At 42.8% G+C, this 23860-nt stretch overlaps 2 protein-coding genes across 2 annotated transcripts; one reads left to right on the top strand and one right to left on the bottom strand.

Annotated features, from left to right (window-relative positions):
- Nucleotides 1–1366: 1366 nt before the first annotated feature.
- Nucleotides 1367–13133, top strand: GRPEL1 (GrpE like 1, mitochondrial). Its single transcript, XM_050948023.1, has 4 exons — nt 1367–1483; nt 4593–4761; nt 6519–6600; nt 11809–13133. The coding sequence occupies exons 1-4, from the start codon at nt 1413–1415 to the stop codon at nt 12153–12155; spliced, it is 669 nt and encodes a 222-aa protein (XP_050803980.1). The 5' UTR covers nt 1367–1412; the 3' UTR covers nt 12156–13133.
- A 3707-nt stretch (nt 13134–16840) lies between these two features.
- Nucleotides 16841–23663, bottom strand: TADA2B (transcriptional adaptor 2B). The gene is made up of 2 exons (XM_050947853.1): nt 23384–23663; nt 16841–20441 (listed from the first exon to the last, which is right to left on the bottom strand). Exons 1-2 carry the CDS (start codon nt 23651–23653, stop codon nt 19449–19451), a joined length of 1263 nt encoding a protein of 420 aa, XP_050803810.1. The 5' UTR covers nt 23654–23663; the 3' UTR covers nt 16841–19448.
- Between the last annotated feature and the right edge of the window lie 197 nt (nt 23664–23860).

Genomic DNA, 23860 nt, shown 5'->3' with positions numbered 1-23860 from the left:
GGTATGTACCCTACACAGCTCTGTACACCCCAAGCAGCACCTCCCACAACTACATTGCTATTTTTAACAGTATAGAGTCCAGAGGTAAAAGTAAGATGGTACAGCGTACCAGTAAGAGCCAGTACACAGCCAACCATACTGGCAGGGGGCAGCTTCTCCAGTGCCCGGCAAATTAAAAGGACCCAGGGCTCCTGGCTGCCACAACCATGGGGCTCCAGCAGTGATTTAAAGGGCCCGGGGCACTGGCAGCAGCAGCTTGTCCCTTTAAATCTCTGCTGGGCCACGCTGAACGGCTGGCTGGGGGAGTCTGGCCCCAGCCCCGCCCCTTCCACCCAAGACCCCACCCCTTCCAGTTAAGCACCACCCCTTGCCTTGCTCAGGACCCCGGCCACCCTCCATACTCCTTAAGTTACTTCCACCCCAGTAGAATCCCACTGCCTGAATCTTTCCCTGCCTCAGAGAAAGGCATCGGACACGGGGAAAGGCTCCAACAGTTCCCTGTTCCAACTTCATGATTGCCTGTTCTGTTCATTCCCTCTGGGGCACCTGGCGTTGGCCACTTTGGAAGAAAGGATGCTGGGCTAGATGGACCATTGGTCTTACCCAATATGGCCATAACCCTTCTGATGTTCTTATATAAAACCCAGATGTATCTGCCTCTCGCTAGACTCTGCTTCCCTCCCAGAGTGGAGCTAGAACCCAGGAGTCCTGACAGGGTCTCTCTCTCCTCACAGAGCTGGTAACAAAGTAAGAATCCACATGAAAATTTTAAACCCAACCAGTGTCCATTAAGTGACTTGCCACAAGATGTCAAAACATGTTATTAGAACTGAGTGGGTCAAATATTCAATGTTCTTTCTAAAGGCATTAGACACAGGGCTCCTGTCACTAACTGCTAAGTTATCTGCCAAAACACTGAGTTTAAGTGCTTAGCAAGCCCCAGGAACCACAGTTAAAGTTGCCCCCCCCATCTGAAATGGGCACCCCGACCACAGGCAGCCCTGGATGAGGGGGGGAGGCACTGGCTTAGGCCAGGGCAACAGAGGGCCCCAGTCCCCTTCCCCAGAGAGCCCTGCAGGCCTGAGCCCAACAGAGCGGGAAGAGCTGCTGGGCAAGAGCAGCCTAGAGCGCCTACTGTCTCCCCCTCCCCCCATTGGCCACGCCCACGCCTGACCAGCGGCCTCCCCCCTGAGCGAGGGCAGCGGAGTCATCTGCGACCTTTCAACTCGCCTCACCGAAGCGTGCTATGAGTCAGGAAGGGGCCAGGCCCCACCCCCATGTGGCGGCCGGCCCGGCTGATTGGAGCTTGGGCCCGTCACTCTCGGCCCCAGAGGGGTGCCCCTCCCGCTGATTGGGCCGTGACCCGGGCGTTGGGCGGAGAGCGAGCCGCACGCACTCAGCTCGGAGAAGCCATGGCGGCGGCTCGGTGCATGCGGCTGTTGCTGAGACCGCGGCGCTACCCGCTGCTGAGCTGCCCGCTGCGGTAAGGGCGGGGCGGAATGAGGCCTGCGCACTGGCCCCGGGAGCGCGCGGAGGGAGGCACGGGCGGCGCAGACCCTCCCCCGAGCTACCGCTGAGCTCGCCTGGGGCGGTGGCGGGTGGGAGGCTCCCCCGGCCCGCTCGGGGAGCCGCCCGCCTGTTGGCCGGGCCGCAGGCCTGGGCCTCCGCCAGCTCCTCCGGCTTAGCCAAGCTCAGCGCCTGTCCTGGGGCCTGTGTTTTATAGGCGAGGCCCTAGGGAAGCCCCGCCCACAGCAGGGTCTCTGCCCTCTCACCGCCTGCCCCCCGCTCGCCCCGCCGCCCCTCGCCGGGGCTCGGCCTCCTCCTTCCCGAGCAGGCTCCAGTGTCCCCCCACCTGGGGAGGGAACACTGGTGACTCTCTCCCGGCCTGGGCAGGGGAGGGAAGATTCCTGCACCTTGCCCCACACACCTAGCCTGGAGAGCCGCAGAAAGAGGGCGGAGGCAGGGCCTACAGAGATAGGGAGTCACTCAAGGGGAGACAGTGTTGGCAGTTTGCTTTAGGGGATGGTGTTGTGCAGCTCCGTGTGCAGTCTCCTTGCCATTAAGAGAAAAATGTCCTTGTCATGGTCAGATCCTCCCTCCGACCCCCCAAGAGTGGGAGAGAGGGTTTAAGCTTGACCTGGTTGTTGGGAGGGAGGCAGCTCATGTGATTACTGCATGTCATGTTTCATGTCATATTTTTCCCCAAAATGTCATGTGTCACAGCTCATGCAGTTTGGATGCATTTCTGTTGAAGGATTTAATGATAGACAAAGCAAAGGGGTGGGAGCCAGTAGTTACTGTCATTCAGCAATGGGTATTTAGGATAAAGGTGCTTTATTTCTTAAAAGAGAGCACAGGTTGGAGTGAAGAGACTCTCGGGCAACTTTCAAACTCACTCAAGTTAATCAGCTGCATCTGTATTTATTAAGGCATCTAAATAAATATGGCAGTGCCTAGCTGTGTGTAGGCTTATAGGTTTTAAGTTGTTGATGCAAGATGTAAGAGGGAGGTGTTCTAAGCATATGGGGCTTTGTGACTAAAGGCCTAGAGTCACTTGTAGGAACAGAGGCAAAGATACGTGAGGGAAAGAAGATTGTCCTCGTGTGCTATCTTATTTCTGCACTTGCTGCCCCAACACATGCACCTCTTACTCATGGAAAAATGGGCACAAAATCATTCTAAAGCAGAGATTCTCAAAGTGGGGGGCGGGGGCCAGCGGCATGCAGAATGTATTTGAGGGTGAGGGGCATGACAAGCTTTTAGGACAAAAAAAAGATTACTGTGCACACTTTACCCACAGCAATGAATAGCTAGCAAAGCTGATTCATCCAGATATATCAAGTCCTCAGATGGCACTGTGCATTTTGATGGATTTCTGTTAAGATTGCATAGAATTATGCCAAGTTGTTAATCCATTTGCAGCATCAGCCACAATCGCAGTTTTGCTTTTGCTCTTATTACAATGGATTCTTGGCTCATTTGTGAAATTCATAGAATTGCTGTGTTTCAAAAACCAGGCATACTCATCACACTAGTAACAGGAGTGTGATGCCTCTACGCAGCATCTTACTTAAAATTTACATTGCTATATACTGAAATGGCTCTGTTTGAATCAATGTCTAACTGGTTGTTTTTAGTATTTAGAGAGAGTTGCATATTGATTTTTTTTATCGGTATATGTACTTGTGGGGTGAGAGGGTGTAGACTGCTAGAGACACAAAGAAGGGTGTCACAGTCAAATAAGTTTGATAACTACTGTCCTAAATAATAGATATTTTAAATTAAATGAACCACTAAGAAATGTCAGATACAGATGATTATGCAAAGACCTCCATTTCTGCTGATGCGAAAGAATCAGTAGTGTAATAGAATTCTTTTGCTGATTCTGAGTTACTCACAATACTTCAATTTTTGGACTAGCCATTTACAAATGAGATAGCAAGTGTTTTCTGGATTTTTCACCAGCAGGTAGTTATTCCAATTCCTTTGTTTTAGAGGAAACTTAGTGACTGAAGTGTTGCAGATTATTGCATCATGAGACTTCAGCCTTAAATGTAAGTTAATCAGGACTTTAGGAAAGTAAATTGTTGATTTGTTTCCAAATTATATTCCCAATGAAAAGGAAGTGGCCTTCATTTTTCCCTCAACCATCTGAAACGTTCCCTAGTAAACTTAATAAATCTTTATTTGAAATAATTAAAATGTGCTTGCCTGTATTGCCTGCTAGTGGTGGCTGTCTTGCTGCAGAATCGCACCTGCAGTTGTACAGGAGAACCTGAATCCAGCTAATGAATAAAAGACTTCCATCATGCTTGAACACTGGAGAATAGTAAATTGATGTGACTAAAGACTTGAGGCATCAGCGTACCTTTCAGGCCTGATTTAGTTCTAACGAGTGTTCCTAAATGTGTTCTCAAATAAGTTTTTATTTAAAAACATGCCAGGCCTCATAATAACTTCAGGATTTGGGGCAAAAAAGCTAGTGAGCAGTCACCTCTTTTTAAACAGGGAAGGAAAAGACTACCTTTGTTATGGTAAGGGTGTAATTTCAAGCTTTCTGTGCATGCTTCCAAGATAATTTTTCCCCAGGATAGTTTGAATAGGAGCAGAGGTGCAGGGAGATGGAACAGTGATTAGGCCAACTTGTAGGGTTTTTCTAGTTTTGGGCTGTCAAGACTGCAGAGATTCTTGTGGTCACCATTCCATATCACATTGGGTCAGGGCTTTGGAGCAGATGGCTGGAGCGCGGAGCAACTCTGGAGCAGTGGAGCTACAGGTTTTTGCCTGGACCTGGAGCGGAGCCAGAGCACAGCTCCAAAGCCCTGCATTGGATACAGCGTTACAGTTAGCAAGGAGCTACAGACTAAGGTCTTGCAAATCTTATGCACTGTGGGACTACTCACAGTTTAGCATATGCACATGGCTTGCAGGACTGTAGCCCTAGTTTCTCATAAATCAATCATTTTTCTGGCTTTAGGATAGAGGTTTCTTCTGTATATGATAAAGGCAAATCAAGTGTTCAGTATGTCCAAAACCCTCTAATCTTTCCTAGGATGAGCAGCTGACTATTGCTCTGACTATGTTTGCTTTAGGACTTCTCCACGGTTGCTTTGCATAGCAACACAACAGAAAAGCACTGGACAGAACTTGGAAGATGACCAGAGTCAGAGCCAGAATAAACCGAAGGCTGAACCAATGTCTGCTGAGAAGATATTTATTGAAGAAAAAGCCAAATTGGAAGAACAACTAAAAGAAATGACTGTAAGGTTCTTTTGGTCAGCCAGCATGCACACATTTTAGGAAAAGTGTGAATTTCCAAGTCCACTGTACACAAGGTGGAGAAGACTATGTAGCATTTATTTCATGAATGTAATATTATAGATTTGGATTATCCTAATTGGACTTTTCCCTTTAAGTTTAGTCCATTAGTAGTACATAGTCATTTTGCTGGGAACAGACTGCTAATAGGTTCGCTGGGTCTTATTTTTCAACCTAGCAAAATGTGGGTGATAATACTCCCCACTGAGGCCTGGGAACATAAGCTACTTTATCTTTACTCACACTTTCTCCTTAGCCTCTCTTTCTCGTTTAGTAATCATGGAGAAGTTATGCTTTTTATCTAGTATAGAACTAAATCGGAGTTTAGTGGTTATATTGATAACAATAGCAGTGGCATGAGCGAGGCATAACATATGAATACACTCTGCAGAGTTCTCCAAATTCTGCCAACCCTCTTTTTCCCCATCCTGCAGTGGCAAAACCTACTGTTTTGCTTCTTGGCATCTCTCTCTGACAGGGACTTCCAGTGGTGCCAAACTGCATAATGTCTTTGTGCCTGAACTGAGACCAAATTAATTTTTACTTATAACCTAAGACCTGAAGCCGTTTCCTTTATTTTTAGCCTTCTGGGTCTGCATGCTGATTCCTTCTTCCTGGAATTGCACTCAAAAGCTTATCTCTTTCTCACCAACAGAAGTTGGTTCAATAAAAGATATTCCCTCACCCACCTTGTCTCTCCCTTAGTTAAGGAAGCATGAGCAGACGGGTTTTGGAAGGTAAAGCTGAGCAAACAGGTAGCCCCTGCAATCTGAAGATGTTGGCTATTATGATGAAAGAACTAGTATATAGTGACTTTGCCATGTGATAAATTTGCATTCATGGAGTAAATTGTAGCTTTCCTTCCTCAGCTGGTAGAGAGCGGAGGTGCCAGGAAGCAGAGGTACGGAAGTTCCTATTCCCTTGTAGTGTGAGGTTAAACAGGAGGTTTGGGAGGATGTGGGAACAGTTCACCAACCAGTGACTAAGTAAGACTGTTTTGCTCTGCTGCTAACAAATGGATTGACACAAAAATAAAAAGACAGCTTCATGCCGTGCTTGTGGCATAATGAGTCAGTGCAGAGGTATCCCATGTGATATACTAAGTCTGGTCTGGAATGTACAAGGGATTAGGAGAAGCAAACTTTTTGACATTCCAGTACTTCACAGCTCTAGTTAGGAATAAAAAAAAAAAAACCACCCCACACTGATGCCCAGATCCACCAAGGTATTTAGGTTCCTAACTTCCATAGATTTTGATGGATGTTAGAAGCCTAAAATATCTTGGTGGATCTGGGCCTGAGAGCCTGGAAGCACATCTTTTCTTCCTGTGCCACCTCCCTGTATCTCCTCCCTGCCCCAAGTCCCCTAAAAAACAAAAAGAACCACTTGTGGGCAAGAGAGTGAATACAGAAGTACTGCACCCTCCCCTGTTTTTCCACCTGCCACATGAGGCTAATGCATGCCTACATCACAAGGACATGAGGATTAGTCTTTGTACACTCATTTGAAGTGCTCAGTACAAATATTGTTTGGAATTTAGATGTAACTTTTAATAACATAATAAACCACAGAGTCTAACTTGTTAAACTGCTGCTTTGTAATGAAATTAATAGAATAAGAGCCTTGGTTTGAATTATTGGCACGCAGTATACAGACTGTAATGGGATCTTTTCTGCAGTATGCTTTATCTTCTTCCTCAGGACAAGTACAAGCGAGCCCTGGCAGATACAGAAAACTTGAGGCAAAGAAGCCAGAAATTGGTAGAAGAGGCAAAGCTGTATGGTGGGTGGAGACTTTACTTGTGTGCACGAGTTGTATTGTAAGGTGCTGTAATACTAATTGAAAAATTAAACTTGGAAATTCAGAATGGACACTGCCACTCACCCACAATTCCCACCATTTGGAACTCCCAGATATATTGTCATATCCTTGTTATAACGTGTTGCTGAGAACCTGGAAATGTTAGTGTCCTGATTTAAATTTAAGTGATTTGAGATGTTTCAGTGTCATTAGTTTCACTGGATGCGTGTAAAACTGTGTGAGTTTTAGAAGCATTAGATTTAGATGTACCTGGATTCATCAAAAAACTCTGGATTGCTTGGTGTCTGCAAAATTTGCCAGAAACTTAAGGTTGTATGAGTCGTAATGGCCCTTGTACACTGACATGATGTATAATCTTCATGATTGGATCTGCATTTGTTGGATTTATTACATGTGGCATTATTATACCAGTTTCACAAGGAAAGTATTTCCCTTACTGCACTGAAGTGTTGCTGCTTTTACTAGGAAAGTTTTAGCTGTTTAATACCTAGGGGCAATACAGTCCATATTATGAATTTAACTGCTTGTGAGCTTTGATTGTAGAAAGTGAGGGAGACAAACCCAATACATATAAGACTGGTGAAGTATCAGTGCAACTTGTAGTGTGAATTCTCTTCCTCTTCCCAGGTCTAACACCCCACCCCTTCACCCCCAAATTCAATCTTAAATTTGAGTGCAAGGGATCTCAACTACTTGCTTTCTTATTACTTTGTGAAAACCTGTTGAAATTTAAATAGATTTTTCTGGTAAGTCTGAATGCCAAAACTCATGAATGCTTAATGTTAACTTAAGTAAATAGCTAGATTTTCAGAGGGCTGAGCACATGCAACTGCCACCAACTTCAAGGAATGCTAATTGTGCTAAGTGTCTTTTTATGTCATGTTTGACAGTTCTGATTTAAGTATATATTAATAGCTCTTTTTATCCTTTGAAAACAAATGTGCAAAATGGAAATGGTATTGTATTGTAAATATTGCAGTAGCAAAAGATAGCACTGTGACCCAGATCCACAAAGTGACTTAGGCCTGGTCTGCACTTATAGTGGTATAACTATGTTGGTCGGTGTGTGGAAAGAACTGTTTTTTGCCATAACAGTGGCAATATCCACCTAACTCCATACATACTGGCTACGGGCTGCCTACCATATAACCTTTAGCCCAGTGGTTAGGGAACTCGTCTTGGATGTGATAGACCTGGTTATTTCCCCCCTCTGCCTGAAAAGGAGAGAGGATTTGAATAGGCATTTCCCACCACTCAGGAGAGTGCCTAACCACTGGACTGTAGTTGTATTCTTACTTTATCTGGCCACTGCAAATATACAAAATTGAGTGACTTCAAAATGAGATATTGAGACCCCTACATCAGAATATCCCATAGTCCTGTGACCAGGGCATTATTGACTTGTGAGGTAGGAAACCCGTGTTCAGATCTCTTTTCCTCAGGCAGAAGGGACAGTTGAACTGCAATCTCCTGCTTTCTAAGTAAATGTTCTAACCACTGCGCTAAAGGTCCCTCTGCTGCCATGGCCTGCCCCCCAACAATTTTGTGTTGAGTAAGGCAAACTTAGCATATGCCCACCAGATAAGGCCTCATGGGCAAGATAGCCATTGCCCTACCTATCTTCCCCTGGTTTGAAGATCGCTTTAGGGCTTAGGCATAAGGGTAAGTGTCTGGGCTCTTGCCTGAGGCAGCAGTGTGCATACTCAGAGATAGAAACTTAGGCATTTCGAAGACACTTACAGAATAAATTTAAGTGTTGAGTTTAGGCACCTACAGAGTTAGGAGGCAGCCAAGTGGCAGTTTTGTGAATTGCAGTGGTGTCTAAATCTGGGATTTAGGTTCCTTTGTGGATCTGAGCCTATAACTGTTTCATCTTCTTTCCTAACCTACAGTTGACAAAATGTAGCAATATGAACGGTTACATGTTAACATTAGTTTAACACAGTTAAAGCCTAAAAACAGGATAGCCAATTAAATAAAGATTAAAAAGAAGCAGACTTCAGTTCAGCAACATTCAGGACTCTTGTACAGTTTCCATGAACATTTGAATACTTTAATTTGAAATTCACTTCTCACAAGCATTCATACTAGTATGATGCCTAGCACAGTGGGGTTCTGATCTATTATTGGGGGCCCCTGGATGCTACAGCAGTATGAAAAACTCAAGTAAATCTTGAGTGAAAATAATTTCAGATTGTTTACATGATTGTAAAATTGTCCATTCACACTTGGCTAATTATTTCATTGAGGAAACAGAAGCTCTATGCTGAGATTTATTCAGATATCCACAACAGCACAAAGTGCAAGTACTTGTAAACTGCAAACTCTTACTGGACGAAGCTTGTCAATTTCAAATCTGAGACCTCCTTAGATATCTTGTAAGCAGCAGAAGGGCAAAGCAAACTAGAGAAATGCAGTCTAGGTGAAATTACTGTAAGGGGGGCACATAAGCGTTTGAAAGACCCACTCGAAAGGTAGTTATTCATGGTTTGTTATCAAACTGGGATGGCATATCTAGTGGGGTCCTGCAGGAGTTAGTCCTGGGTCTGGTATTACTCAATAGTTTTCACTAATGACTTGATAAAGGAGTGGAGTGTGTGCTTATAAAACTTGTGATGACACCAGGTTGGGAGGGATTCCAAACATTTTAGAGGACGGGCTTAGAATTCAAATTGACATTGACAAATTGGAGAATTGGTCTGAGTTTAACAAAATGAAATTCAATAAAGACAAGTGCAAAGTACTGTACTTAGGAATGAGAAAAATCAAATGCACAGCTGCAAAATGGGAAACAGCTGAGTAGGTAGGAATTATAGTGGATCACAAATTGAATGAGTCAACAATGTGATGCAGTTGTGGAAAAGTACACCCCAGAATATTAGCCGAACAGGAGTGTTGTATGTAAAACGTGGGAGGTAGTTGTCCCATTCTGCTTTGCACTGGTGAAGCCTCAGCTGGAGTACTGTGTCCATTTCTGGGCATCACACTTTAGGAAAGATGTACATAAATTGGAGAGAGTCCAAAGGAGAGCAACAAAAGTGATAAAAGATTTAGGAAACCTGACCTATGAAGAAAAGTTAAAAAAACCAAAAACAAAACACAACTGGGCATGTTTAGTCTCCAGAAAAAAAAACACTGAAGGAGGACCTGATATCAGTCTCCAACTACGTTAAAGGCTGTTATAAAGAGGATGGTGATCAATTGTTCTCCATATTCACTGAAGATAGGACAAGAATGGCCTTAATCTTCAGGAAGGGGAGATTTAGGTTAGATATTAGGAAACACTTTCTAACTCAGCGTAGAGTTAAGCTCTGGAATAAGCTTCCAAGGAAGGTTGTGGAATGGAGATTTTTAAGAAACAGTTGGGCAAACACCTGTAAGGGATGGTCTAGGTTTAGTTGGTTCTGCCCCAGTGCAGGCTGAACTTGATGACTTCTCAAGGTCCCTTCCAGCCCTACATTTCTATGATTCTCTGAAAGTAATAAGTTTTCACTCTGCTCTGGACCATAAACTATTTGCATACTCTGTGGTGTGGCCATTTTATCTGTAAGCTTAATTTGGGTCTTTCAGTGTTTAAGGTAGCTATACTTGAAGTTTTGGTTAGTTAAGTTTGAAATCATTTGCTTAGCATTTGACAATCCCATATCCGTTATCGGAGTCTAAAGATACCTGTATCAAACTATGCAGATATAAAAGTGACTGCATGGCCTTTCTGGTAAAGTCTGCATTGTTTTGCACAGGTTCTAGACCTGCATAGAGGAAGGAATCAAGTGGACTTGAAACTTACTTGGAAAGTTTCCCTGAGTAGCCAGGGTCCCTATAGAGTTCTTGCATGGATACTGTTAGCTCAGCACCCTACTTCAATTTTAGCTGATATACATAACTTTGCCCCTTGGTAATACCCCAAAAAAGCCTTTTCAGCAGAGGAGGGAATATCTAAATGCATTAAATGGCACCCACATAGGCCAGTCTCACCCAGTGCTCTGCTAAACTTATTCACAGCTAATCCTGGTGTCCTGACTACACCAATTCCCCTGGTTATAATCTAGGCTTTAATATTCTTGACTTGATTTTGTCCATGATGCAGCATCTCATTGGCTCACCTTTATATGGAAATCCATCACTCCTGAAAAATCTCTCCCACTCTCCGTGACCACTTTTCTGGAGACAGCCCTACAGCTGGCAAGATGACATTAACTGATCATGACTGTAGCTAGCCAGGAAGCAGCTTTAGGGGATACAGCCATTATGCTATAGCTCTTCTTGGAGTGGGATGAACTGGAAGAGCTTTATGGGACTCAGTTAAAATCCCCTATGGAAACTAGCCAATGGAGTTTTGGGCAGAAGGTGTGGCTTCAGAACCCACCTCTTTAAATGGCACATGGGGGAAACGGGGAGGAGTTCTGCTGAATAAGATCTTTAGCTCTGTCCCTGTTCATGTCAGTTAGGCTACCGGTTGAGTAAGGGCCTGCTTCCTCTCCCTTTTTTCTCATTCAGTGCTATTATGAGCAGCTTTAGCAGCTCAAGTGAAGATGCAGATGTGGGACAACAATGTGAGAGATTGGACAAAATAGGTGTGATACCAGAAAAATCCCAGGATGGGAGAGGAAAAAAGTGAATTACTTAACTTGAGAGTGGTGATTGTGTTTGTGTCTCTTGGCTAATTTAATAATAATTGGACCACTTGCTGAGGGAGTCTTATATTTTCCCTACTTCAGAATCAAACAATCCACTTCTGTATTATTAGGTTGGTGGCCTGCAGGAACTCAGAAATCTAACTCCCTTGATAAGATGTTTGAAAAAAAGTGCATAAGTGAAATTAATTTAGTATCAATTTGAAATCTACTCATAATTTTAAAAATGAGTAGTTTTATTTATTATACCTGCCCATTTGTCCACCTCTGACTTTTTGGTTTTATAATTGCATTTTCCTGTTCTAAGAACTCTCTCTTCTACGGCTGTATGACAAAATCTACACAAACAAGGGATGCTGACACTGCATAAATGCACAGACTAATAAGGGGGCATGAGTGAGGGATATTAACTTTCCCCTGATCTCAGATAACAGCAACAATACTAGGGTGTGTTTAAATGTAAATTTAACTATATCCCCTTAAGAAGAATTAATTTGATGTTGCTTGTGATTTATGGCTGTCCATCTCTTTATAGGGATTCAGAGCTTCTGCAAGGACTTACTAGAAGTTGCTGACATTTTGGAAAAAGCAACTGAGAGTGTTCCAAAAGAGGAACTCAAGGATGAAAACCCTCATCTGAAGAACCTGTATGATGGTCTTGTCATGACAGAAGTACAGATTCAAAAAGTGTTCAAAAAGCACGGCCTGCTCAAACTGAATCCTGTTGGAGCCAAGTTTGATCCCTATGAACATGAAGCTTTGTTCCATGCTCCCATGGAAGGGAAGGAGCCTGGTACTATTGCATTAGTATCCAAGGTTGGCTATAAGCTGCATGGGCGTACCTTGAGGCCTGCCTTGGTGGGAGTTGTCAAAGAATCTTAGCGGCCCAATTTATAAGAATTAAAAATGCCATACAACTATTAGATGGCTGACTAGTTTTCCTCTTCCAGTGTGCTTTTTTTTCCATTCCCACACTCTGTAGAAGGCTTAAATTAATAGTGAAACTGAAGCAAATGCTGCAATTGCCTTTCTTAATGGACCATAAATAATTTGATGGACCTCCAGAGTGCATTTTTTGTATTGTCAGCTCTGCTTAAGTGCAAAATACAAGAGCCCTTAAACCATCTGTATTTTGGATAACATTTTGTCTGTAATAATCCTGGCTACTGAAGGTATGTGAAGTTGAAAGGTACAAAATATATCCACAGGAAACTGCATGGTAACAGTTGGATCACTATTTAGAAAGAAGAACCCTTTGACTTTGTGTCCTTTTGTGTTACGTTTCCTAGTATCACTGTGAAGCAGTACGTGTAAATAGCTGTCTTTAAATGCCCACACCAGCTTTCACAAAGCAGACACTCATCAGCTGCTTGCTCACTTGGTGGATTGCTGTTTCTATGATGTGTCTATTTCCTGGAATAGGGCCTTTCTTTGAACAGCAAAAGTTTCAACACCTGTGTGATTCCTGATCTGGGCTTAAGAGGTTGTAAATAAATAAAATATAGGGGGGAGGGGATTGGCTTCATTGCTTTTATTCATATGCTTCATAATCTCTTTTCAAGGAAACCATTTAATACTTGTATGGCATTGAAGTAGTTATAGAAGAAAAAAGTGTTCAATCTCTGGATTTTTGAATACAATCAGTTTGCTATGCAAATTTTATTTGCAACTATATTGAAGGTCAAAATAGTAACCACCAGAAAAGTTAAGTATATAAAAGTGGTTTTGGCATCTGTTACCTTTTATAATTCACATGGATGTATAAAGACCTGGTGATCGTGGTTAAAAGTAACTGCATCAGACCACACAAGTGAACTCTACTTCATTTACGTTCCTTAATAAGAGTTATTTTCCTGTTTATTGGTTTATGTTTGTTTTAGCCTTGACTACACTAGCTGGGAAGCAGCATCACTTTATGAACAGACTAATGGTTATGCTAGGCATTTACTTCGATCTTGTTCCTATGTTAACCTCAGCTACGATTGGCTATAACCAGGCCTATCCCTTCCCTCTTAGTACCCATGTTGTGAAACATTCTCCCTCTACTTCATCAAATGTTTACATCCCACCCACTGGACAGTGAGGGTGTGACTTTCACATGCACTCCAGTGGCAACAGTTAGGCCCATGTTGAGTCTTGGGTAAAACTCTCAGTAACTTCAGTGGGAACAGTTAGGCTAAAGCTGAGCACTCTGAAAAATTCCACCCCCAAATTTTTGGGTGTTGATTTGTGGTGTAGGTATGTGTTGCTGTAAACCTGGGAGTCAGTCAGCTGTGAGGAATTCTTAGCGATAGTTACAGGGGGGCCTGTCTCCAGATCTTCTCTGACCTCACTCTGTGTAGTAGTGGGAGGAAGAAAGAGAATGACTTTTTAAACCTCCTGCTGCTCCCTTCATGAGTTTGATAGCACCGTGCCAGCTGATTTATAATAGCAGAGGGCCTAGTTTGTTCCCTTTAAACTGGTCTCCGTTCAGGCAAAAGGTCTGGATATTTATTTAGTTTCAAACATGACAAATTAGAAAGCAAATCAAACACTTCTTCGACTCCCTCCCTCTTAACAAAAATCAGTCTTTCATCTCTCTCTCCATATATATATATAGAGAGAGAGAGAGAGATTTTATCACTGTTGTCTTGGTCAACAGCTGCTGCTTTCATACCAGTTAACTGCTCAATGAATAAATCATCAGGTATTTGTACGTTAGCCCATGGTGTCTTCATCCTTGAAGTTATTCTACAACTTAATTAATAACATGGTGGAGAATGCAATAATGGCAAACCCCCCCAATCTGGCTGCATTAATTTAAAGCATGCTGGTGCCATAAGTTTTTAAAACCTGAATAAGAAAACAATTAGCAAAGTACTTTGTGCTCCAATATACTTTGTATCAATGGATAGATGTCACCCTACTGGTATTTGGTTCTGTGACTTTTACAGCAGGTGTTGAAGGGGGAAAGGAATAAAAAGTGGTAAGGCTTTGTTACATCCACAAAACAAGCTTTGCCCACGGCTGTGAGAAATCTGTCATTGTGCTAACTGTAGGTGATCCCAATTAGACTCCAGCAGACACAGTCATGACTGTCTCTCCTTTGGGGTTTGAGTGCCTCAGTTGTGTCTCTGTGAGGCCTGGGAAGTGTTTGATTCTGCTTACAGCCTCGTGCTTTTGTTAAGCAACTGTTTGGACATAACATGACACTAGCACAAACAAGGGGGATTGCTACAGTATGGGTTGTTTTGGATTAACTGACCTAGACTACAGAGCACTATATTTATAACATCAACATTGTCTCTGCAATGAGCTATCAAGGGGGCACAGTAAAAGTGACACACATTCTTGAGATCTACTTATATCTATGGACAGCTTTTCACTGCTTTCCACCTGATTACTGAACAGTGGCTTACTTAGGCAACGTTACTCTAGTTACAAATATAGCAGCTTAAGGTGCAGTTTTTGGTTAAACAAGTTTGCTGTTGAAAGAGCTGAAAATTCCCTCCCTTGAAAAGGGGGAGAGCATGCAATTAATATGACACTAATTGTTTCAGTTGTAGCTTTTCCCACTTGGGACCAGGCTGGACCTTGCAGCAAAAAGGACAAGGTGAAGTGATTCATACATTGTGCATACAGCTAGATCCTGCCCTAAGCACAAATCCGTAAGCAGGAAACTGGATTTTTTTTAAATTGAGGCAGTATTAGCCCCTTTTATTTTAGTGTGTCTGTGCCCACTGTCTCCTTTCCTGTTTGAGAGTCCATGTAACAGAGACTGTATAATGAGCTATATACCAAGAACCAGTGCAGGCAGGAGGGCGTGGGGGAAAATAGGCTCACCTACCACCTCTTTCCCTTCAATCTGCAATCTAGTATGAAAGAAACGGGGAAGAGTAAGATGAGTAGCAGAAAGTACAGCATATGGAGTTGAGGAAGGAGACAGAAGCAGCCCGAAGCCAACATTGGACCAGTAACACAAACCTGACACTGCCTTTCCTTAAAATAGAGGCTCCATCACTAACAGTAATGAAAAAGACTTTATTAATGGAAAAGCAACTCAGATATACAATGGGAAGAAATCTGTTAAAATGTGTATATGCACAATGCCCCCACTAGTTAGATTTTACATGACTGCAGCACATGGTGTGGGTATAGCAACACCAGAGCACACTTCAAATGAATGCACTGTTTGATTTAAAAAGCCTACTGACCTGAATACACTTAACACAAAGGTGCTATCTTCCTTCTTTGCAGTATTATGTTACCATCGTTTAAGAGTAATTGGGGTACATGCAAAAGCATCATGCAAGAACTTTATTAAAAAGAGATTGAGGGGCACACACTACTGCTACAGCAGAAGAAAAATGGTAAAGTGCTTTGGCTTAACTGAAGCCCAAGGCTGTTCCTGCACCCTGATTCATGCAAGTCCATTAGAACCATTCTAGCACCTTGAACAGCTACAGAATACTGGGGAGGGTTTCCCTAATTCCAGCATACTGGTACAAGCCCTCCAGCAGCAAAAAAGTGCTAAAATCAAAATTGATTAGTACACATTAGTAAAGGGAGGGTGAATGTTTCATAGTTACAAAAAGAGCTGGTTGGCTAAGGCCTCATTGGAGCTTGGTTGATCACAATAGATGTATAGTATTAGGGCTAAGATAGAGTAACCTACTTAAAAGTAGAGGGTATCACTACTTGTAGTACAGGGTCAGTACTCCAAAACAAGCTCAGCTGTCACAGTTTAAGCTCATTTCAACTCTTAGGACAGATAAGATATATTGCTATTTGAGGCATCCACTGAGTCAAAAATAGCATATATGTTTAAAAACAGTTCTTCATGAATTAGCAACATGCAAGTTAGGATTAATTCAACACAAGAAGGGATATTATGTATATACACTGGTATGGTTTGGAGAGCTTTTATGAAATATTACCCTCTGCCCCAGAAAAGCAGTACAGTTTCAGTAAGTTACTGGATTAGGATAACTGCATGGCACATGTAAAGAGTTCACTCATGACAGAAGGCAGGCTTAAGTTGAGAGATCAATTCCATATGAAAATGCTGAAGAGCAGTATCTAGCACAGGGGTGGACAGCCTGAGAAGGAGTCAGTATTTACCGATGTACATTGCCAAAGAGCCACAGTAATACATCAGCAGAATCCCTCCTCCCCCCCCCTCCCAAATCAGCTCCTCCACCCACTGGCAGCTCCACTGATCAGCTGTTTCATGGCATGCAGGAGGCTCGGGAGTGGGAGGGAGCAGGAAGGGATGGAGTGGGAGAGGGCCTGTGGCAGAGCCAGGGGTTGAGCAGTGAGCACCCCTCAGCACACTGGAAAGCTGGCACTTGTAGCTCCATCCCTGGAGTCAACAAGCTGCATAACTTCTGAAGAGCTGCATGTGGCTCTGGAGCCACAGGTTGGCCACCCCTGCTCTAGCCCAAGACATCTTTAAATAAAAAGGATAGTTGACAATGAGACCTTGCTTCTAGGGAAGCCCTTTCCAACAGATTAGCATTCAAAGCTAATAAGCACTCTTGCACCATTGAATCTGCTTCCAGGATTGAAATAAGTATTGATATCCATGGTTTCCATACATTAAAAATACTTTATTTTACATTCATTCAGATCTTCAATAAGTTATGTCTAGCACCAAAGTAACATTTTTGGAAGGGCTGAGGAATTCAGAAACTACAAAAAGTGTAAATGCAGAAGAACTGAGTTATACAATGTTAACATTGAATCATATGAGTGCCTAGAAGTCTGATTCTTTTAGTTATCCATCAGATGGGCTTCAGAATATTGCTTCAATTAAACCCACTAAGAGTTGTGCCAGAGCACCTTAGAAGTATAAAAGTGATGTAGATTTAAAAAACTACTAAATGAAAAAGTTACTTATGCAGCTGAGGTTCCAGAATACTGAATGTATGGTGATGGGATGGCACCCAGATAACAGAGTTTACAAATTGAAAAGAAGAACCACCATCTAATCCAGTACCATGCTTGAAAACAGACAGCTTGAGAACATCCTTCCCCTTTCCATGTAAGTAGGGGATGGAAACTTATCACAGTTCGTAGTATCTGAACTTGTGCATGCACAAAAGGATACACACAGCAAGTGGAGGTGGTTCTCATAGCTGTTGAGCACACTGCAGTCACTTATACTGCAAACAAAAAAGTGGGACTGACAGTTTTGTCTTGTCTTGTCTTAAGTATTTTACAACAAGCCATTTACAGTTATGACAAACAAAGCATTACACAGCTCGGGACGCAGTCCTTGCCTTTCTGAAGAGACTTAAAATACCAAGCTCCAAAGAAGAAGGCACCATAGATTCCCTTGGAAATGCTGGCTTTTGTACCAATATTTTTTTCTTATTAGGACTCACTGTTAACACTGTTTTGGTAATGCTGGATACACTGACAATTAAGAACACTCAGAATTCACTCTGCAGCTTGAAAGAATATTACATGGTTTGGTGATTACTTCTCTGTCCACTGCATGAAATATCAAAACAAGTGTTGAGATATTCTGAATGCTCTATTTTTTTTTTCTAGTTATCATAAATAAATTTTCAAGTCCCAATTTTCAGAGTGCCTGCATTCCAAACGTATCAAGTTAGCTTACTGTTAGAGACCTTCCCAAACAGGGGCACTAAGGAAGGAAAGCCAGCACGAACACAGGGATCAAGGAATTAAATATAAAACCCAGAAAACCCTACATAGCAAATAGTTCCCTGCATTTTACAAGAATATCAGCTATAACCAATTTGTTTTTATTTGATACATTCAGGTAAGGTACTTGTAGCCATAAAAATTCTGCTTTAGTTCTTCAGATTCTCTCCCTGCTTCAATTAAAAATCTGATATATAGGATTAACGTTTTATGGATCAGATACTTCTTTTTGTATGCTCGAGTTACGGAGAGAAACTTGTGCTTGTTGCAAGAACCAAACTTGGACTGTAGCCCCTTTAACAATAGTTTAAAAAAAAAACAACCCACCAAACCAACCACCCCCCACACCTTTCCCCCCAAAAGCTACCTACGAGGTTGGTATGTCACATTTTCAGTGAAATATCACATTATTTGTACTGAAGTAGACCAAGTAGCAAATTAAGATTTTTGCTGCCATTTGTAATGAATTTGTCACAAAACGTATTTTAAGCAAAATACGTGCAATAGGCAACGTAATGGCTTGATTTAGTTTCATATTTTTTAAATGAGCAGGGGACTTTAGCTGCAAGTCTGAAGTAGCTCCCATGTTTTTATGTCAGTGGTTTGTACATCAGTATTAGATGAAAGTGTACATTAAACAACTGACCAGAGTCAGAACATTACATTTCGCTGGACCATTTAAGGCCCCCATGCCCAGAGTAGGGGCAAGGAACTTTGTTGCTACTGAATTATCTGTCTGCAACAGAAGTTTCTTACAAGGTCTATGCCAGCACAGACCCTGGAGTAATCTGCCTAAGAGGCAATTCAGTGTGAAAATAAGTTTTTAAGAATCTGCTCCATGAGGGATGTGACTGGAAGCAACTTAACCACCATATTCCATGTCCCTGTCTCATCCTGTTGACTCACCTCCTCTTGCATTTTCTATATGTTCTCACATCACTCTACCACAATACAGGTCCTTGTTGCTGAGTAAAGAGTGCTGGAAGCTAAGCACTATTCACAAAAATGCTCACTTCAAGTGTTCTGTCCTTCAAAGCTCAGAATTTTTGTAAGTTTAATTTGGCTACCAGCACCATGGAGAGAGATACAAGACAGGCTCCACCAAATGACTGCTTCCATCTCCCACCCCAAAACAAGCACGTGTTGCACTAATAACCCTTCTGTCCAACAGCAGAGTGTGTAACAACTAGCCTTGGGCTACTGGATTTGAATAAATCAAAGTAAGAACATATCCGTTCCAATAATGTTCCAAAAGAGATGAAATCTGATCCACCTCATTCTGCAATGAATATTTAGCGGCAAATCCTTTATCTTAAAAGTACTTAACCTTAAGATCACACAAGTAGTTACAGTTTGGTATTTTCCATGATTCAATGTAAGAGCATCCTTTTGGACAGAAGTTTGTAAATACTCATGTTTTACAGGAAAAATCCTATCTTTCGGGAGGGAGAGAAAGTAACAGAGTCATTTGGCCCATGATGAGCCATTTATTCACATTGACTCAACTTTCAAATCAGATGAGTTTCATGAAGCATCCCTAGATATCCAACCACTTTCTGTTAGGAAGTTTAAAATCCTTTTCTTTAGTACCTTGTCCAAATAACTGGGAAGGCGACTTTTTGAGGGAATACCCTGTCTTTTTTGGAGATGGTCTTTAATAATTATAGTTTTCACAGTCACATAACGTGCCGGACTCAGATTGAGAGAGCTACAGAGCACCTTTTCTCTGTCTGATAGGAGTTCAAAGCCAGGCAGATTTTCAATTGCAGCAAATTCCCCATCCTTACCATCTTCCTTTCCTCTCTTGGAATTGGCTATATTTTTATTCTCCTTCCTCTTCTCCCGTTTGTGTCTAGCTGCCTCATATTCTGCTGATTCTTCCATTTTGGTGATTCCATTTCGACGATACCGCTGCAGTTCTCGAATCTTTGCTCGAAGTACCCTCTCCTTGTGCATGTTCTCAAAGAAGTCTTCAAACTCCTTACAAGACATGAATTGATAGAGAGGCCTCAGTTTTAGCCTCAACTCCTTTTCTTCTTTTGTGATCTTCCGTTTTGGAGCTTTTTCCTTGTCCTTTTTATCCTTCCCAAGAAAGGCAGGTACCAGATTATAATCTCGTGCAATGTTTTTCCTCCGTTGCCTCTCCTTAAGTTTTCTTACATACATATCAACGTGGGCTCTTTTTAATTCTATTTCCACATCATCATCATCATAGTTCACTGAAAGGCCACTGATCAGAGTCTCCGCATCTTGGTCATACTCAATCTCATAGTCATCTCGAAGTGGCATATATCCCAACTGCTGCTGCTCTGCCACTGATATGTCCAAAGGAGGAAGGGGTGTGGTCAGGCTAGGAGAAAGTGGGCCACCACTGGGACAAGTATGATCTGTCACTCTGTTAGGTATACTGTCAGGGATGCAGGCTTTTCCAAGGTTGCCATGGATATACATGCTTACGTAGTGTTCCATCACTTCCTGGGGAGTTCTGGATGCTCCAACATGAGCAGCCATATCCTCCTAGAAGGAGAAAGTTAAGGAAAACCATCACTAATTTCCTTATTAGCTCAGTTCTAAAAATACACCCGATTATTAGGGACAACCTCTCATGTTTCCCGCCCCACCCATCAACCTGAAATATCTTTTTTTTTTCCTCTAGTAATATGTAGGTTAACCATTCTACTATCCGTTCACATCATTGTCTTCTGGTCCAGTATAAAGTCCACCCCACCTATAATATCTCTTTATTCCACCAAGATGTTTCCTCAATCTAGCTAGATTTCTGGAAGGTATACAGATGCCAACAGCACCACAGTGACTAAGCTCTAAGACAGATGCTACTAATAGTATTCCATGAAGCTGGTACGGTATTAACATAGCAAGTACTACATCAGTTTCTCAGTGAATCCCAAGACACCAGGATCTACATGAGCACCATCTGCAAGTGACATCCTCAGGGCCACTGCCAAATATAGGCCTTTCATGTCTCAATATCAAGTGCACCTTAACAGTATTGTAGTGTCCCTGAAATCTAGCAAAAAGAGTAATTTCACTGGTTGAATCATATGTCAAAATTCTCTGGGGAACAAACGTTAACACATTTCTTTGCAGAATATAAAATAGGATTGTTTGATCCTCTCTATTCAACAGCTTGCTTGGCACATAGTGTAGGAAAAATAAGTGGCAATCATTCAACTCATAAAAGTTGTTTCCATGGCTCAGGTCCTCCCTCCCAACAGAGTTTCATACTCTCCACTCCAACATTTTACAGAAGGGGGAAAAGATTACAACACTGAAACTGCGTACATTTAACCAAATGAGAGGCCTTAGTCACATGTGTATGTGGTTGTTTAACTAGAGAAACATGGAGGAAGATGAGGACCCACAATTTTAAGAAGAGGGAAAACTCTAAACAAAATTTTAAGAAGTGTTTTGTCCTGCAGAAGTTGGTAGCAATTTTAGATGCAAAATTCAGTTCTATGAATATTTATTGTGCCAACATTTTAATGATTATTGAATTCAATAATTAAACCATGAAATGGAGCTATTTAGTTCTTTAAATGTAATTCTTAATGCAGTCTTAGCCACGTAGTCAAAACGGATGCCTTCATATCTAATTTTGGTCATTTGGAAGTGGAAGTTCAATATTTGGATCATATCCCCCGCCCATCCCTTTTCTTTTTTTAAAACAATACACAGTACACAGGTGAGAAAGATTAGTGCTTGCAGGTCTCTGCAAGAGTCGTCAGTTAGGTAACAAAAAGCCACAGCCATCAAAATAAGAAATGTATTTAATGAGATTAGGTTTTATTAAGCAATAAGAATTTCAAAACACACAAAAAAAACAACAAAGACTTGCCCTCGTATTTATGAAAAAAATGGGATGCGGAGTAGGGCATTAAACAGTATGAGCTTGGATGAGTTGAGGTATCTTGCTGTCTTTCTGAAGAAAAGCCCTGTTTCAAGCAATTATCAACATAAATGGTGACTGAGTCAGCTTCCTATATTGTACCAAAACAAAGAAAATTTTGTTAGTGTAGATTAAAAAGGATGAGTGTGTGAGACCTGACAGTTGTGACATAACAGAGTGAAAAACAAACACAATGAATATAGGTTTGATGTGAATAGGGAACAAAGGAGTAAACAGAGTCAAATTTGCAATGAAACTGGGATGGAGAGTTGTGTAAAAAGGGAAATCTGTACGGTTCTTTTTTAGATGACAGATTCTGTTGTCTTTGGGGGAAGCACTTCCTTCACTAGAATCCCCCCTGCACATACTAAGTTATTGTGCAATCTGTGGGATTCTTTGGTTACTATTTCTACACACACACAAATCTATGGACTATGAAACAGGTACGGGGGAAAAAAAGGCAGGCTGTCAGACATAAAACTTGATTGACCCTTTCTGAAAGCCATGTTGCTGATAGGTCAGTTTTAGATTAAAAACAAAAATAAAGCCCCAAGGTTTCACAAAAGCTTTTTATTAAGAAAGTATTCTTAATGTAGCTATTTTTTAGAGCCTTTGACTTTAGACACTCACCTGCAGGGTTTGTATCTGAAGTACTATATACAATGCCACAGGGCACAAGAATATTTCAAAAATGATGTTATTCATACCCTGCATACTATCCTAACACAAACAGATGTTTGTGTTAACATGATCAACAGTTAATGCTAACTTCAAAAGTGTCATAACATTTCAATGTTATTTTCTTGAGAAGAAGAAAGAAGTTGCCACCTCCATGTTACCATTTTGGCTCCTGCAGCTCAGCAGAATTTTGTTCAGGTTTTTTTCATAGATGTAATAACCACAAATTCAACATTCCCTCCGACACTCCCTTAAAGGGAAACCTTAAGTTGGACCAAGACTGTTGGTCTGGTCATGACCAGAAAGTTGCTGTATGAGCCATCAGTAGCCAGAGACTCAATTCAACATCTATGCATGAGACCCAGAAAGTGACTGACCACATACACCACATAGAGTTTGTCCAGCAGCAGCAGAAACAGTACTAGCAAGTCTGATGGTGTGGAAAGTGTTCAAGTTTCAGTGTTTGCAGGTATCACGAGCAACAAGAAGACAGAGTTTATATTTTCAAGGCTTGTGACTTTTACGCAGACCACGGAGCGCGGCTGAGCGGAAAGGAGCAGCTGGAGAGGGGGGCTGCCTGGCTGTCAGCACCGACACGCTGTACAGGAGGTGGATGGGCAGAAGGGCAGCGGGGAAGGCCGGATCAGCCTCCTGGGGAGCTGTGGCCCCGCTTTGCGGAGCGGGGGGCGATAGAAACGGCACATCACAGCCAGAGGAGCCCCTCTGAGGAGCGGAACCAGGTCCCGACGCACCGACTCAGAGACCGGCTCCCTGACAAGCCCACGGCTTGACAGGCCAGCGCAATGCAGGCCGGGCGGGGAGAGGGGCTCTGAGCTCCGCGCCCCCCTGCGCTGCCCGGCGGCTCCTCGCTTACCCAGTTGCCGAAGCCGAACTGCTCGATCGCGTCCAGCAGCAGCTGCTCCTCCCGGCTGCTCCAGCCGCCCTCGGCCTCGGCCCCCCAGAGGGTGAAGCGGCCGCCGTCCACCAGCTGGTAGCCGTGCCATCGGCGGTGCGGCCCGATCTCGGCGCCTGCCGAAAAGCAGTCTGGGCAGAGCTCGATGTCGGCGCACTCCGTGCAACGGAAACGGAGCGAGCTCACCTCAGCCAGGCAGTACACGCAGTACTTCTTCCCCAGTTCCGCCATCTTACCCCGCCCGCCGCGCCACACTGCGCACGCGCGGCACCGCCCACACCCAGGGACGGCCAATGGCAGCGCGCCCAAGGGGCGGGGACCCCTAGTGGGAGCCCAATAGAGCCAAACAGTCTGACACGCCCCTCGTAATTGAACCAATAGGATGAGGGCGACGAGGCGTGGCGAAAAAGCAAAGACCAATAGACTTTGAGTATCTGG

The sequence above is a fragment of the Gopherus flavomarginatus genome, chromosome 3 (genome assembly GCF_025201925.1).
Source record: "Gopherus flavomarginatus isolate rGopFla2 chromosome 3, rGopFla2.mat.asm, whole genome shotgun sequence".
Lineage (NCBI taxonomy): Eukaryota > Metazoa > Chordata > Testudines > Testudinidae > Gopherus > Gopherus flavomarginatus.
The sequence above is the reverse complement of the archived record's forward strand: the minus strand, read 5'-3'. Positions and strand labels throughout refer to the sequence as shown.